This window comes from Pseudopodoces humilis, chromosome 6 (genome assembly GCF_049639895.1).
Source record: "Pseudopodoces humilis isolate 2021_Gansu_Grassland_sample_001 chromosome 6, ASM4963989v1, whole genome shotgun sequence".
NCBI lineage: Eukaryota > Metazoa > Chordata > Aves > Passeriformes > Paridae > Pseudopodoces > Pseudopodoces humilis.
Window position 1 is genome coordinate 52,186,633 of NC_142205.1, and position 17,596 is coordinate 52,204,228.

The following is a 17,596-nucleotide window of genomic DNA, read 5'->3' on the forward strand; positions in this document are numbered from 1 at the left end:
ACTTTGTCAGCTGGTGGCTTGCAGCATCTTTTGTACAGACAAGTCTTGAATTTGTGTATTTGACTCACGTAAAGAGCCTTAAGTAATATAGTCTTAAACTCAACAAAGCAAATAACAAAAAATCCAAATAAATCAGAATATGCTGCTCACAGGCCTTTACATGCAAGCTAATTGAGGAATTACTTTGCTGTCTGATGAGTATTGTTTCACTCTCAGTAATCAGTAGCTTTTGAGGTATTTTTGTAATACGGAATAAATTCCTGACCTGTTGTTTCATAAAGGAAGAGAACGCTTTACAAGGAAGTACGAAAACATATATAATGTAATTATGAAAACATTCTCAGGCACTTTAAAGACCATCACAACACAAAGACTAAGCTGTCCATTATTTTGGACACATTCAAGTTTCATAGAAGTGATCTTTTTTTGTGGGAGAGCTTCCTTAGCTCCCAAGTGCTTTGCATAACCTGGGATAATTTCAAAGAATCTTCCACTTTCCAGCACTTGCATCTAGTTTGATGTTTCTTTAGCTTCATTTAGTAGAAGGCTGATAATACAGTAATTTAAATTCACAGAAAAATATCAGATTAAAAACTTTTCTTCTAATTCAGCTTCATTTTTCCTTAGAAGATTATATATAAAGTTATAAAGTCAAATAACCTATTAAGCTTCATATTTCTGCCAGGGATCCAAATGCTCCAAAGAATTCCTATAAACAGCACTGAAATGGAGCAGCTATTTAAGAGTAGATAGCAACAGGAAGAAACAGCTTAGCATGGGACATATATTTTAAACAGTATTACTGAGAGAGTAGTAGGCATCTAAGTACTGTGAAATGAGCTACAGCCATTTCTAGATGAAGAACTGGAAGCTGAGCTGAGGCATTCAAAGCAGGCACTGAAAATGGTTCACTGGTAGTGATGCAAAAAAAAACCCCAAAAACCCCCAAACCCAAACCAACAACCAGAACCCCCCCCAAACAAATAAACCTCCTGGTCTGAGAATGCAGCCTGTAAGAATTATTTACCTGCAGGGAAAAGCTGAAATGGAACTCAGTTATGACATGATGAGCAATCACTTTGGTCTTCACACTTATTTATATTCTACTGTTAGTGATGACAAATACTTTCTGGCCTTACAAATGTGAAAGTTTGCTTATTTCTTCTATATATGAATTAAAGTATTATTAATGATTTTGGCCTTTGAAGGTGAAGACGTATCATTTAGATATGCTGTGGGGGAAATGGAGCAAAGTGGAGAAGTGCTTTATAAAATCCTTAGTTGAAACCTGGGATGGACAACACAAAAATACACACATACTATAAAAGCAAAAGAATATACTGAAATGCTAAAGAGAAGAAAAACAAAAGTAAAGCCTAATTTTATTTATGGAAATAACTATTTTCACACTAAGAACAACTTAATTGAATTGAGAATTGAAAAATGTTGTATAAGCAAAATTTGGACACTCAAGAAATAGTGTAATAAGGAATTTGCAAAAGACAAAGGCAGAATGTTGGTTTTTTTTCTGCAAGACAGTAGAATTTTTGTATATAACCTTTAGATTTTATAAAGTGTTCTGCACAGATGTTTGTACTTTATTATTAGCACAGTATCAAATATCTTTAACCTAGAGTTCTCATTAAGTGATTAAAGAACCTCAAGAAAAAATGATACATCTTTTGAATGTGACAGATATTAAGCCATAAAAGAATTAGTGTTTATTAAAGTGTAATATGTATTTCCCAGCAGAAGTATGAAGAAATGTCAAAGAAATATGAACTATTTCAAAGACAAAACCAACAAAGGCTTATTTTAGAACACAAGATTTTTATTAACAAATAAAATTTCGGCAGGATGAAAAGAAAAAGACCTGTAAGAGCCCTTTATGTTAATTTTAAATATGGAAATATATGAATGTGAACCTCTGCAATAAGGTTTAAAGTCCGTACAAATATTCAAAAATAATATTTCTTTCCATAAAACATAGTAGGAAAAACAATGTCAACTAAAACCAGGAACAAAGAAATGACCATTAAATAATACCCATAGAATCCCACAGTACTGTTTTACAAACTGCCATAACTCTTCAGACTAATCCACAGAAATTATTTACCCAATAATCTGATTTAAAAAAACCCAACAGAATGCTGATTGATATTCTTCAGAGACAACAGTGCTCTCATCTAAAGGCTACATATCTGTTTTCAGTCAGTGCAAAATGACTGAATTTGAAACAATCAGATTCTTATTGCACAGAAGTTACAAAACCTCAAAACAATGAAAAAAAACCAGAAAAAAAAAATAGAAGATGTGTGGTACTAAAGGCAAAGGTTAGGGTTATGCCTTGGCAATTCTTAACTATTACAAAGTGTTTGCCTGTTAAATAAGAATGAGTTTAACCAATTTATAGCTTTGTAGAGTAAAAAAACCACTAAAATCACTAATGAACTTGTTTCATCAGAATTTAGAGACATTTTACAGCTTTCTTTTCAGACTATACCTTGAGGCAAATACCATCACTATTGCAAATTCTGCTCCAAGCTGATTTTTAAGTGTGTTATCTCTTAGCAAAAATATTCTCATTTCTTTCCTTTAAAATCTAAGTTAACATCTAAATCAGCAAAGGGATCCTGGACTGACTGGAGTGTGTTCAGTGAAAAAGCTTTACCTTGTCTCCCACGGAAATTTATTCTTCAACACTCTTCAGCAGTGCATTACATAAGCTTTACCTTCCAGTTAATATTTTTCCCCTTTTCTCATCTGTGTTGTTATTTTCAATTCTCTAATTCAAGTAATCTCCATAGTATTGCCAATTATATTAAAAAAAAATAATTTCAACAGTATATATCAAATAGCCTTGCTGTGTACTGTTATTAAAATTATATGGGTGCTTAGCAGCACAGAATAGAAAATTTAATGTCTTATTAGTTATTAAATTTTTATAGTGGTCTGTAGTTTTAAAAAATATCATCCTGGACAGCAGGATACTCACAGACAAGTTCACAATTAGGAAATAATCACATAAAATGTCCAATTTTAATACATGAAACAGAACACTTTTGTTTATAGAAAAATGCCCAAAGTTCTCTAATGGGTCTCAGCAGTAGCAAAGAACATATTTTCAAAAATAGTCAGAGTTTAAATCAATTATTTTTAATTAAAATTTTAATTTTCCCCTAACCAGTCTGAAATTCACACAGGCCAAGCTGTTTGTGGGTATGTTTATGTAATGTATAAAGGTCTTCTCACAAGATCCCTGATCCTTTACTGGAAAGGAAAACCAAAAGTGTGACCCTGTTAACCGGGTGCAGCTCTTGATGTAGGGCTGGGGTCATGACTCTCTTCAATGTGTTCTCCTTGTTGCCCAACATAAGGGCATTATCGCAGCTGCATGAAATAAAATTACATAAAACTACTTCAGATAGCTAGAGAAGACTGTACAAAGTGCAAGGCTTTAGAGATAGAATATTTTAATTTATTCTTTTTGTCTGAATTGTTTCTATGTTACAGTGCAAATTGCACTGTTCTGCTTACACTTAATACTTGAGATAAAGACAATACCTTGGCAATAAAAAGATGTAAATTCACTCAGATGCTGTTTGATCAAATTATGGAAATACCCTTAACCATGCTTTGGGGTGTTATGTGACCATTTAATCTCATTTCTTGTTATTCCAATAGATTTACTTTATAAATACATTGCTTCAGTGTTATTTCACAGCAAATGGCTCTGCACCACCAGCCCTGGAACAGAAAAAGAGCTACTAATCTGTCAGCCTCCACCCTTCCATTAGACTTCTCTGAGCCACAAAACATCTATTCTCCTTTTACACACATCTTTATATCCTCTTGCTTAAAAAGCATCAGGTGCATCACTGATTAAGGACTTTGCTTACATTCTCCTTGTGATATTGATCATCTTGCCACACATTCTGTAGAGCATGTACTAAAACAGTTTATTTTTTTCACACTCTTAACCATGGAAAACAGATTTTCTTTAAAAAAAAAATTAATGATTTGGCAAACAAAGCCTAATGGTATAGCTGGACAAGTGATTTTAGTATGAAGGCCGTTTCTTATCTTTTCTACTTATGTGGAGTGTTTGAAAAGTAGCTATATTAAGATAGAAGTAAAAATACTTTTTATACATCATACCTTTCAAACAATAAACACAAATGTAATTGTTTTTGTCAGAAAAAATATTATTTACTTGTGTGTTAGCTTTTTAAAGAAGAAGGATTTGACTGTTTTATGGGATTGCTTACATGCTTAAATTTAAGCAGAGAATTCTGAACCCTGTTAAAATCAAGTTTAGGTTAGGAAAAAAATAAAAGTCCCTGTGTAATTCATATTAAACCATTATATAAAGTGCATTGACATAATTGAAAATTGAAAATAAATTAAAATTCTCCTACTACTGCTGATTACCATATGCATTTTAAAATTACATTATTAGGGTCTTTTCAATGTGACAAAAGCAGGGTCAACCCTGGCAATGTATTTGTCTATGTAGATGCTGAAGTAAGTTTGACAGTTTTTGGGTAGATGTAAATCAGCTGTGACCTCAGCTCACCAACAGCCTACCCAGATAGGAAAGGGACATTTTATGTGAATGCACTGCTTTCTACTACCCCAGCAGCACAGCAATTCTGGGGGAAAATGTTAAAACATTTATTTTAGTGATGTGATATTTTAAATAAAAAAAAAAAATAATAATAATAAAAAAAAATGCAGTGGAGCCTTCTCGTAGCAGAAATAAGACTGTGGTGCAACTTCTATACAGAGTCATCACAACTCCATACCTAAGGGAAATGTTCCTGAAATCCAGAGAGGCAGAAAGGGTCATGATACAGAATATAAGGAGATACTGTTTGCCCACTAGAAAAATCTTCTCAGTGGAGTATTTTCTGTTCTGCAACCTTTAAGTGGATGTAGAAGCCAGAAGATACGGTATTTGTCACATCCATCAGATTCTCACAAATCCTTCACAGCTATGATCACTCAGAATAGGTTTTCCATCATCCACCATCCAGGAAACACACAATGACCTCCAGGTAAGTTTTTTGTTGCACTGCTTTCAGAGTACCAGGATTACTTCCACAGAAATCCTCAACAGCCCTCCCTGTGTGTTTCAAGTACTGGATTGATGGCAAAAAACCCCAGAACTAGAGGTAATGAAGGCAACAAAAACAGCAAATCCAAAAATATTTCACAGCTGAACAGAATGCAAGTGACAGCTGTGGCTAGTGAGAATCACAGATTTATGGGAAATATATACTGATAAAAGTTGGGGTTTTTTTTCCTTTTTTTTTTTTTTTGCTTTTCTTTAGATACAGGGAGAAACTGTTTAAGTGTATTTTAAAATAAAAATAACCACAAAATCTTTCCAAAATACTTCAATAAATAAGTTTCTTTTCTACTTTGCAACAACTGAAGATCCTTGAAGAAGATAATTAAATCCAGATAGTTCTCCTAGACTGAAAATACATTGCAAATCCCAAGCTCCTCAGGGAGGATATCCAATGTCTTTAAATGTGAGGAGTTAGTATCATATCCATTACAGTGGATAAACTCTCACATCCTGGGTAGATCACCAGCGAGCAAGCAAGTTCCAAACAGAGTTTACAAGGTTAAAACTAGCACATGGCATTCTTATCTCAAAAACAAAGCCCCAACAACCCAGCAAGGTGTGTTCTGCAGCTGCTGAAATTTCCACATTATTTTAGAAGTGCCTTCTATGGGACATGTTAAAGTCAAGCCCATTTAAAGACAGCTGTGGCCTGCGTGATTTGAGGCTTTTCTCCTGAGGAATCTCTCTCAGCTTCTTGCTGAAGAACACTAAGATATATCCTGGAAAGGAAAGGATGCTGTGTGTTTCTCCCAGCTGGGAGAAGACCTGCACAGATATTTTCAATCTACTCTCTCAGACTGTACTCTCTGCTTTGTCTTGAACAAGCTTCAAACAGCAAATTCTCCCTCTGAAAAAATTCAGCAGAGAGTGGTAGAGGCCATAGAACATATTTCATTACTGCACTCAGATACAGAAGTTATCAACGTCTTTACAAACTTATTAACTTTACAAACGTCTGTGAGAAGACTCCCCTGTATTTTTTTTCTCCAGATTTTTATTTCAAGATTTTGCATTTTGTTAGATATTACTCTTTTTCACTTGTGAACTATGTAGATGTTCAAAGGAGTTTTTTGATTTTGAATGTGAAGGGGGGAAAAAAAATGCACTCACCATAGATCGTGATCTGATGTTTTTGTTAGAGTAAGTATTTTTTTTTTTTTTTTTTTTGTGACCCAGGAAAGATTTCCAGATTTAGAGATCTCCTGTGCATAAACTGAGACTAGCTGGATTAAAGGCCACAATCTCAGTCATCAGGTGACTTAACTTGGTATAACCTAATGGAAGTCAGTGTCATACCAATCAAACCAGTGAAGATATGGCACAACTCTCAGGGCATATAAAGTACAGTACTGATTTGTAAACACCTCATTTTTCTTACTCTGAAGAGTGCACTGTGTATTTAACAGTATAAAGTGAATCAGCACAGACAGAAATCATTACTTCCAAACTGGCTTTTTGAAAGAGAAAACCACCAATTTTTATTGGTAATGAACTTGTAATGACTGAAATGAACCTGTAGGACAAACATGAACGCTTTGGTAAGCTTTCAAATGCTTATCTAAACATCATTTGAAGATCTTAGTCTGGATATACACCCTTTCATAATACCCAGGAAAAAAGCCACATAAATAAAGCCCTTCTAACATTTATGTGGAGTTGTGTGGAATAGAAACCAGTAAGAGTCTGGACTGAAGTAAAGGAATCTTTTCTGGCTGTTTCATTTTACATACAGAGGGCTGGCCTGTCTGGAAAGGTGGCAGAAATTTCTGTTGCTGGATACTTTCATATGCTGCTAAATAGCCTAAATAGAGGAGAGCTTTGTAGCAAGATTTCTTTTTCCAGTGTGCACAAGCACACAGCTTGAGCTTCATCCACATGCACATACAAAAACCCCTTTCCACTGCTCAGAAAGCCAAACATAAAACCAGTATTGGACAAATGTTTTCCTTCCATCTCAATAATTTATGCCCAGGGCTGCCCCTAGCATGTTATTGTATCTTATGAACATGTCCTAGTCGGGGTTAAGTCTAGAGATGATGATAAGCACATTTCAGGTGTGGCTCTGTTAAATTATTAAAAAAATATTTAGGGCACAGATCTAAGGTTTCTTTTGCCAAGTGATTGCTCTAAAAAAGTGGGACGGACCCTGCTTCAAATGGAAACAGTTTTTCTTCAGGGATTTCCTCCTCCTTAAAACGCCCTCTATCACCAAAAGACATGGAACTAACAAGTATTTTTAAGCAGAAACTTTGCAGTTATGCTTTGTTGTACAGAAAGAGAAAAAAAAAAAAAAAAGAAGAAGGGAAGAAAGGTACATCCATGGAAAAAAAATAATAAATGCCTTTTCCCCTGGTGTCATGTCTTTGGATATGTACAGCCTTGGAGAAATGTATAAATCATTTTGTACATGGAACTCTTAAAAAACTAGAGATTTTTAGTACAAAGGAATCAATTCACTGCAAGAATGTCCACATGCTGTTGCTTTATGATTTCCTATATACACAAGAGGATCAAAGAAAGGTCCTCTTTTACAGTTACTGCTGTACTGTACATTAACATGTGGCTAATACCCTTCTCTGGGCGAGATTTACACTTAGTATTACAAATAATGCTGAAAATACTGATACAAAACAGCTTCAAGATGACATTTTAAAAATAACCCTCACTTTCATTGAACTGTTTTTTTCAAATTTTTTTTAAGTTTCAGCTCTATAAAAGATTCTCCAAGAAAATAGTAGCATTTAAAATGCTATTTTTGAAGTTTGTAGATGGATTTTTTTTAAATGAAGTGTAATCCAAAAGTCCATTTTCCCAGGAAAAAAACAACTATAGATACAGTACCTAACCTAAAACTGAAGAGGGTATTGGTTTGTTTAGTTTTTGGGTTCTGTTTTTTTTTTTTTTGTAACAGTACAGTACATTTGTATCCTGGAAAAAAAAAAAATTCCTTGATTACAGTGTATGTTTAACTTATTTACAGATCACAAATTGAATTGCATACATCAGCTCTTGAGATGAGCAACACTGAAAAGAATCGTTAGTAAGAATTAACTGTCCTTTCAATCTACCACGACTTTAAGATATTGCTGAGAAGAAAAATTGATTTTGAGTAGTGAAATTATCTTATTACTATTTTTATCTTGTTTGATAGACTTTAAATTATGAGTCTCAATGCAGGACTGGGAGTCTTGAATACCCACAGTTAATTCGGTAAAGCTGTGTTTGCAATTTTTGCACATTCTGTTTTGGCAGTAGCAATGCACACATGAACACAAAGAATTTTGGCAAATGTTTGTCTTGGTGCTTATGCATCCATCTCTGGGTACCAAAAATGATCACTATATATTTAGACAAAACCTGCTCTCTTCAACATCAGATAATGTAATAAAATCAGCTTTAATCCAAATAAAATCCTCAATAAACAGAAGCCTGAAATTTCAGGCTGCTGAAATTACTTTACAAAATATCTGCCAAGCTCATAGTCTATTTTTTTTCTTAGTCTAAGCAAGACTTGTTAATGCAATTTCCTTGTATTAATCCAAATATTAAGCAGTGAAGCAGATACATTTAACACTAAGTAAATTTTTGTCTTCATTTCACATACTCCATCTGACTTAACATTTAAAAGTTGCAGATTTTTAGTGGCTGCAGAAGCTTTATTTTACATGTTAAGTCACAATGGCTTGTTTCTGTGTGTGAGAACATGCTACACCCTTGTCTTTCCCTATTAATCACCAGTTAACGAGAGAGGTGACTTGTCTCAGATATGACTCAACTGTACTTAAATATGCCAAATTATTTTTAAACTACTAACTGCATGTGCCATTACAACTCAAACAGATTACCCTGCATCAGAGAGGTTGTAAATGAAGTGTCACGTTTCACACATGGCACATGTTTGGAGTAACTGGACTCAGAGGTTTCCAAACCTCTGAGAGGGTAAAACCAGATCTTTTGCTACTGACAGGTCTCTGTGGCATGGTCAGATGACTTCATACTCCTGTGAGACCAGGTAATAAATTAATCTCACTTGTTTGTAACCTGTCAAGACTAACAAACCCACTGAACTGGTGTAAACCAACAGGTCCTTAAATGCAGATGACACAACCCACAGAAATTATGACTGATGCAGGTTGGTTGGCGTGGGGAAAAAGATTATTTTGCCTTATTATTATTATGTTACTTTAGTCTTTCACACATTTTTTGGTTTGGGAAGTGAAATGAAATTATAGGATGAATTACACAGCAGAATGTCACATTGCATCATGAGTGCTACAGTGCCTGTAAAGCACAAAGATCACCACAATTTGACATGCCCTTATAGAACAGAAACAGTCAAAGAAATGTAGTTAAATAAAAGTGTTGAAGAGGGAAGGTTGAGGAAACAAGCTGACATCCTCAGTCTGGGACCTAATTTACTGACTCAAATACCTGGTGAATCTCTATGAACCTGTTAGAGGAAAATCAATCACTTCCTCCACTTGTGGCATGAGGCACTCATGAAACACATACAGCAGGAAGTGGTAACACTCTGTAACTGACCAAATTTCACTGTATTAAAAAACAGAAGTGTAAAAAGAGGGTCCTGAAAGATTTCTGACTCCTAATTTCCCTAATGTCTATGAAATTCATGAGGGTTTACTAATTACTTATCTATTTATTCCTCACATCTACTTTAACGGTAATATTATTAAACATACAGGTTTTATTTAAGATCATCTTCTAGAACTCCAGGGAATGATAGTGATTTATAGAGGGGAAAAAATATATTTAGCCAATATTGGACTAGCAGTGCCAGCCAACGGTCCCACTTATTAAACCCATGACTTCTGCAAGACAAATCAGCCCAGTTATTTAACAATCTCGTTCATCCTTTTGCCTCAGTCTGAGGTGGGAAAATATGGAACCTACACACAATGTTCAAATTTAATTTCTTTTTTTTTCACATGAAAGTAGCAGCAGATGAGAACTGAAGAAGAGCTCTAGGTGAGCTTACATCCCTCTTTAATCAACTCTCCTTCCACGGCAAGAAAATAAGCACCTCGTTAGCCATCCTGTTGACCTAAAGTCTGCAGCTCTGCCGTGTGTAAATTGTGGTGGAGGAAAACGTTTTTCCTGCTGTACATGTGTAAAGAGATGGGTCCCCTTGGGGGCTGTCCCAGTCTCCCTGTGAAGGTGGTGTGCTGCCGAGGCACAGCGCTTTGGTCCTTCGGAGCTCCTGAGAACATGGGGAAGCCGTCAGCCGTGGGTGCTGGCTTTGCTGTGCTGGGGGCCAAACCGTTCTGCGTCACCTCTGAAGCCAGGCTTTCGTACGTGCCTCGCGTGTGCTTGATGACTTCCACGATCTCCTTCTCCTTCAGGAGGCTGCTCAGACACAAATTAGACAGCTGACAGCTCTTGCTTTCGTACGCTGCTGCTTGGTTGCCTGGTGTGTGTCTAAAAGGGTCCTCGGTGGGAGTATGTGCTGACTTTCTGTCCCTTGTGCTGAGATTTTGGCTCACCATTCTGACTGGATATGTAGTCTGGGGAAACACAACAAGACAAACCAAAAAGTATTAGTAAAAGAACACAGTAGAGAAATGGTGTGCAGTACATAAACCACTCCTCACTACACATGAACAGCACATGGGTCTGGCAGATTAAAATAAAAGACAACTCCGATTGATGTTAAAACTTCCAAAACTTCATTGACTTTTAATAGCACTAGAGTTGAAAAATGTTTGCTAGAGGTAACAATTTAGGCACTTTCCTTAAAAAACTAGTTCAAATCAAAGGAGGATTTTTTTAAAGAACATAATAAATGGATAAAAAGTTTCCATGAATTGTAAGCAGATTTTCAAAAGCATTCCACATAATGAAACAAGAGAATTTTGATTGCATTGAGTTCAACACTTAATACTCTCAAATCCTTGCAAAACTTAACATATTTTGTAAATATCTTCACGTCTCAGTTAAGCTCAGAACATGTTCAATTTTCACTGTCCCTTGAATCCAGGTGTTTTGTTGTGTATTTACAAGTCAAGTACATGCTAGAGAAGAACACAAATTTTATTTCAGCTACCTGGAAAAAATACAATGTAAGAAGGATTCCAGCATGTTACCAAATCCTGAAGCTGTGCAAGCATGCATGCTTCTGCTTCTGTTGAGATGATGGTCATTTATCTGTGCATGGCAAATCAGATCACTGCAGACTTCCAGTGTGTACCTGACCAGGGTACACACTGCATGGTTAAAGCAACTGGTTAACTTGAAACAAAAGTCCAGTTTGGCTCCTTACAGGTTTTCTGCAACAGAACTCTGAAAGGACACAGGAGCAGTTTCTTGACATTTACATTGACATATGGGCTCTGATGTTGCAGAACAAAGCTGAGAGAATAAAAAATACTACCAAGCCTTACAACAATATTTGGCTAAAAATATTTCAGGGTGTTTCCATGATTCCACAGGAAACTCAGATATATTGTTTCAGAATGAATTGTATCACTTCACTATTTTAAACAGCACAGAAGAATGATATTGTCAGTATTCATAGCTTATATTCTTTTTTAGTGCAGGCTAATGGTCATGATTCCATGCAGAGCCATATGTAGATTTGGGTATAAGGACTGCAGTGCATTTTAGGCATCAGAGATGATATTTAAAAAAAAAAAAAAAAAATATTAGGACTGGAACATCATTTTTTCCCCACTTTATTCAGTGCTGACTGCACACAGATTTATAAATGGGAGTAGAACACTTCTGGAAAACATCAGTTTCTGCATCTATAACACATACGTGTTGAAATGAAATTCAATTTAATTCCTAGGGTATCATTCTTGGGAGGACCTGTCTGTAAGTTCAAACATTTTCCTTTATATTTATTTAATCTATATATTAATTATTTACTTCCATGCCAGTTAATATAAGCTTCCCACTGGGACAAGAGTCAAATTCAATGCCCTTTCAAAAATCCAAGCATTTATTGTAAGGGAATGTTTCAGGAGTTACCGTATGTCACCCTGTATCTTTGAAAACCTAAAGGTTGATATGGAACCTTAGAGGAACTTCATGGTGGGACCTCCATGGGACTTCTGGTTAACTCCAGTTTATCCCTCTGGACATTTATGGTCCTTAACCATCTGTTAAGGACCTTCATCGATGTAACCGGTACAGCCTTGTCCTCCAAGATTTTTTCACTATATTACTTTTAGAAAAGGTCTTCCTAATGTCTAAACTTTAGTGTCTTTCCAGCTTCAAGACCATTCCTTTTCTCTCTCTTGTGAAAATGAAGAAAGAATTACTGTTCAATCTCAAATACTTATTTATGTCTTCAAAGAATGCTGTCAAGCAACTCCTTATTCCTCTCTACTCTAGAATAAAAAATACCACATTGATCTTTTCTCACAGGACTCATCTGCTAGACTCTGAGTCATTCACACTTGTCTTCTATATACATCCCCTTCAGTAATTCCACTGTTTTTTTCTTGAAGTAGAAGGCTCAGGAGTACAGTACTCAAGGTAACCTGCCACCATTATGAAACAGAACAAACACTATTAATCCTATGAAGGACTTCTTCATCTGCTTCTTATTAATTACTCCAGTAGGAGGCTAGTAATTTTATTTAGCAACAGCATGAAATTGTTCATTCATGTTCATCTAGCTGTCCACAACAGTTCAACGATTTTTTAATGCAAAATTGTATCTAAGTTCAGCTGGTTATTGTCACCTATTGCTTTTTAACTTGATGAAACGCTGTTATGACTATCTAGCACTGGGGTGTTCCTTTTCTCTTCCTTATCAAGGTTATATTTCACATGAAATATTTTCAATTTAGAAAATAAATTCTAAATTCTAAAATAAAATAAATTCTAAATTATTTAGGTCTACAAAATATTGGTTTCTGATGGGGGGAGACTGTGTGTATATGTATCAATAAATATTTAATAATACATATGTGGTTAGTGATGGTCTTAGTTTCGTGAAACTGTAACTTGCTGAAATTCCCCACCTACTGAATAATTAAACAAATACCAGGTGGTGACAAATTAAGAGCTAATTTACCTACATTAAAACACCAATAGAAATTCAGAATATGCCATCACAATTTTAAGGAATTGGTTTGGCCCTGTCCCTGCCAATAAGATAATAAGATGGTTAACAAGGAAAGACAGACTCATTCTATCAGATGCATAGTTACACATCAAATGAACAGAGAGTTTTATGAAACACTGCCAAAACCCAATACTATTGTTATCTATGTTATCAGTAAATTACTGAAGAATAGCTTTTAATCAGGAAAAGAGAGAACAGGTGTCAGATGGGAGTCAAAATCAACAAGAAATCCTCTCCTCTGCTCATCCCAATAACACTATTCTCCCTCCAAAATATTGTCAGTAAGTCCAGTGCTGCTTTAATTTTCATGCAAGTTATTTTTTGGTATGATTCTAACATTTTTATAAAAATGGCAACACACAATAATTGAAATTAATTAATTTTTCTTTCGATGAATTCAGATAATTTAGTTTGAAAGAATGCAGTGCAACCAAATTTTCTTGCTGGTCCATTTTATTTAGGATCCTCCTGAACAGGTCAAAATAAGAAAAATGTCCCAGAATGAGATGCACAAAAGTAAAAGCCACACATGCCATACCAAAAAACTCCCAAACCAAACCGACTTTGGACAAACTTAAACATTTGTTTGTTACTTATTTCTCCTTATCTTCCTGTAAGCAATTAACGCAAATTTTCCAGCGCTGAGCTTTCAGGTACCAACTGCGTTCTCTGAGCATTAGCCACGAGCGAGCAAAGCCACAGTCCCAGCGCATCTGTTGGCCAATTCGAAGGCTGAGTCCTTGTCCAAAGCTGAAGGTGGCTTCGTGCCAGTCGTGCTCCAGCCCAGCCTAGAGCAGCTGCAGGGCTGCTGTAAACTGCTGCTTGGCGGAGCTCCAAGGAGCCGATCTGCCAGCTGGTGACTGCTGAACCAAAAAATCCATTCATCTTTTTCCCTTTTATTTTTCAGTAGCTCAGCTAGAACCAACAATTTCTCTGCCCCAGAAATCCCCAATGCCACGCTATAGTCTGCCTAACTGTGGACTCAGGAAATGGGTTGCAATTAGGATGCAAATGGGGTTCTGAAATTTCTTTCAAAAGCAGCCCATTTTAAATATATGCAGCAGAAAGAAAAGACCTCCTTTGTTGTTTCAAATATGTCTTAACCTTTAAGCAAACATCTGGATTTGAATTTCCTGATCGTATTAAACACAGTCACAAGAAGTGCAGGCCTTCATGCTCGAGTCTATTTCTCAAAAAGGAAAAAAGAAAAAAAATTATTAAAATCTGATTGGCTGTAAAATTTTAGTCAGTTTGTATCGTGATCACTTCTGTTTTAAGGTACATAAGAGTGAGAAAGGTCAAAATACTTTAGATTTCATTATTCCATACTAGTGCTAAATAAATTAGGCTTGAATCAAAATGGGAGCTTAATATTCTTAAAATATTCTTTCCATAATTTTTGAGGGTTCATTTTTGTGATTGTAAGTCTAATAACTTTTTCTTATAATAAGAAAAAAAACCTAAGTCCCTTCAATGACTCAGTGTTAAATAATGAAAATGTACTACTTTTATAGAAAGCTCCAGAATGAGAAGTTATAAACAAAACACTGCAGCCATTCATCACTTTCCATTTTCAAAGCCAATGAGTGAAATATGACAAGAGTTAACAACAAGACAACACTGCTGCAGGACATTTGAAAATGAATATTGTTTCTGACTGTCTGGTGATAAAGTACTAATAAAAAATGATGGGAAAAGACATGAATTACAAAAACACCCCAAAAAGGGTGCAGATTTTTAAGATGTCTGTGCCCAGAGGCATTTGGGAGTCTTAGATGCCTATAATGTAATTATTCAAAGAATAGCAACTTTCTTAAATCCATCATTCTGACATGAGGCATAGAGAATAAAACCAAACAAAACACGCTCTCATCAGTGTACCTGCTGTACCCTGACAACCAAACAATGGTGTAGTTCAAGAACATGGTTTTGCCACCCCAAAGGATTTTACACTTTCAGAGGTGTTAATGGAAGCACTCTGTAGATAGCAATTATTCTGACAGGAACCTGAAGACTTTCTGGATTCCATCATGTTTTCTACTGCTTAATTATTTTGTGTTTGCTGATACACAAGGAATGTAAAATGTATTCTCCAATGTAATATTTACTGCAGGGCCCAGCATGGCTCCCTTGGGCCCTGTCAGGTCTCAGCTGGATTGCAGCACCTTCTGCAGAACTGTCTCCATTTGCAGGCTGGCCCAGAACCCAGAAAATATAGAGCAACATAAAGGAGTCCAGGCACAAAACAAGGTTCTATAGCTCTATTTCTTTTAAGGATGGGAAGGATGAAGCCCTTCATGATGCTTTTGAATTTATACACCTTCAGATGCCTTTTGCAGTTCTGACAGTTTATATAAGTGCAGATCTAATTTACCAAAACACAGGTTAACTCAGTGCTTTGATATGCCACATCTGTCACTATGTCAGCCTCTTAATTTCTACACCTCCTCACTTTTGTGCTTACCAGCTTCCAGGCTAGAGATGATCCAACACAAAACGTAATTTAGCTGCAGCAGGTAATTGTTCTTCATTCAAGTCTCTTAAAAATCTTTCACTCTTATTGATTTCAGTAGCACCTGGACTGAGAGAGTAGCTTTTACAATCCAGACCTGCATCTATTGAACATCTGATGCTGCCCTCTGGCAACAGGGGACAAATGAAGGAAATAAAGTCCAGCATGGCAAAATAAGGCATGGGCTTGCATCAACAGGTTATGGGTAAGAATCAGCTGCTGTTGTCCTTTACAAGATGAATGCAGTCAACCTAAGTCACAAACATTTTTCTTTATGCCTTTCAAACGCTTCATTTTCTTACTGAAAGCAAAAATTATGAGATGCTAAAATGCTGTCTCTTTGCCATAAGGCCATTTAAACAAACAGGCAAACAGAATAAAAGTTAACCATAATGGTGAGTTAATGTCCGAAAAGAATTTTATGGTAGTGATGATACAATGTGGTAAGTAACAGACTGAGTGCTTAAAAAGGATCGTCATCTTCTCGCAACATGGAATTATTCTTGACAATTTATCTGAGTAATAATGCACAGTTAAGACAACAAGATGTAAAAGATGTAGTGCTGTTTTATAAAGCAGGAAGAAAACAAATAACTTCCCATTAATTTCTAGTAACAGTAAATCACTGCCCTGCATTCTCAATAATGCATTTCAAGGGTTAAGTGGAGGATTTTGCTCATTAGTAAAGCTGAGAAGATTCTGCATTTTACAGCTGTTTGCCACACCTCCCAGATAAAACAATTGTATCTTTGGAGCTGTTGATTGCATTCCTCAAAAATACTACAAAATTTATTTAGATGATACTAACACCTTGTAATACCTTATGCTTTAAAATTTTAAATAACTCCAAAAATACTTAGGAAAATGAAAACCACTAAGTTGTGTGGATCCTTCAATGACAGAACTACCAAACAGCAGGACATACTATGTGAAATAACAAATCTTATGTTTCTCAGTCTGCAAGTCTAGGGAAGTCTAAGTCTTCCCTAAGATCAGAAGGTCAAAACAGAAAAGGTAACGAACCTTTCTTTTGCTGCAGTTGGAGAAAAAAATAGTAAAAAAGATGCAATGGACTTTTACACACATTTAAAAGATCTGTTAAATCCCTAATCTCAGAAACATCCTGTCTTTAGCAAATACTAGGTCCCCAATCTCCAGCAAGTCTCACACCACCTCTGCTTCTACAGAAGCCTTCAGCATCTTTCTACTGATCTTGTACCCCCTCAGGTTCTTTGGGCAGACTACTGCAGCCAACAATGAGGAAAATCTCTTCATTAAGCTCTTTTTATACAGAGCCTCTGTCTTTGGTTACAGGCAGCAGAGTCTAGAATAAGATGCCAAGTCAAACTTGCCCTTGGGCCTCCCAGGCTGCATTCCAGGAGACTGGATAGGCCCCATGATCACCCAGCACATTGGGTCTCACTATCTCTGTGCAGCCCAAGAGAAATTAGGGCCACTTATGCCATGCTTTTAGCTACAGCCATATGGAAAGCCATAGGTGTGTACAGTCAAGGTCCTCTTTGGCATAACTGATGCAAAATGAACTGATAGGAAAGGAGAAGTGGACCCATGGGAACATGAGGGTCACTTCAAAAGACCACAGTTTGTGCAGTGTGGGCAGTGAAGGAAGACACAGATGTCCTAAGGAAACACTAAGGGAGTTTGCTCTGGACTTACAAGCAGGAAAACTGCACAAGTGCTAATTAGCTCTTCTGAAAGTGTGTGCTACTCAGCTGACATTTACTGCTATGCTGACAGGGAGCCCTGGCTTTGCAAGCTAAGCCAGTGTTTCTGTACAGCATTTGATGTGCCATGTAGACATAATATGTTGTTCAAGGATCTCTGCCTTGTGCCTTAC

At 36.1% G+C, this 17,596-nt stretch overlaps 1 protein-coding gene across 3 annotated transcripts in view; it reads right to left on the reverse strand.

Annotated features, from left to right (window-relative positions):
- Positions 1-10,179: 10,179 nt before the first annotated feature.
- CCSER1 (coiled-coil serine rich protein 1) overlaps positions 10,180-17,596 on the reverse strand; it is a 637,091-nt gene continuing 629,674 nt past the window's right edge. For all 3 annotated transcript variants that reach the window (XM_088056598.1, XM_088056597.1, XM_088056599.1), the window contains exon 11: positions 10,180-10,656. In XM_088056598.1, the coding sequence (XP_087912724.1) occupies positions 10,180-10,656 (477 nt within the window). The remainder of the gene's footprint in view (positions 10,657-17,596) is intronic.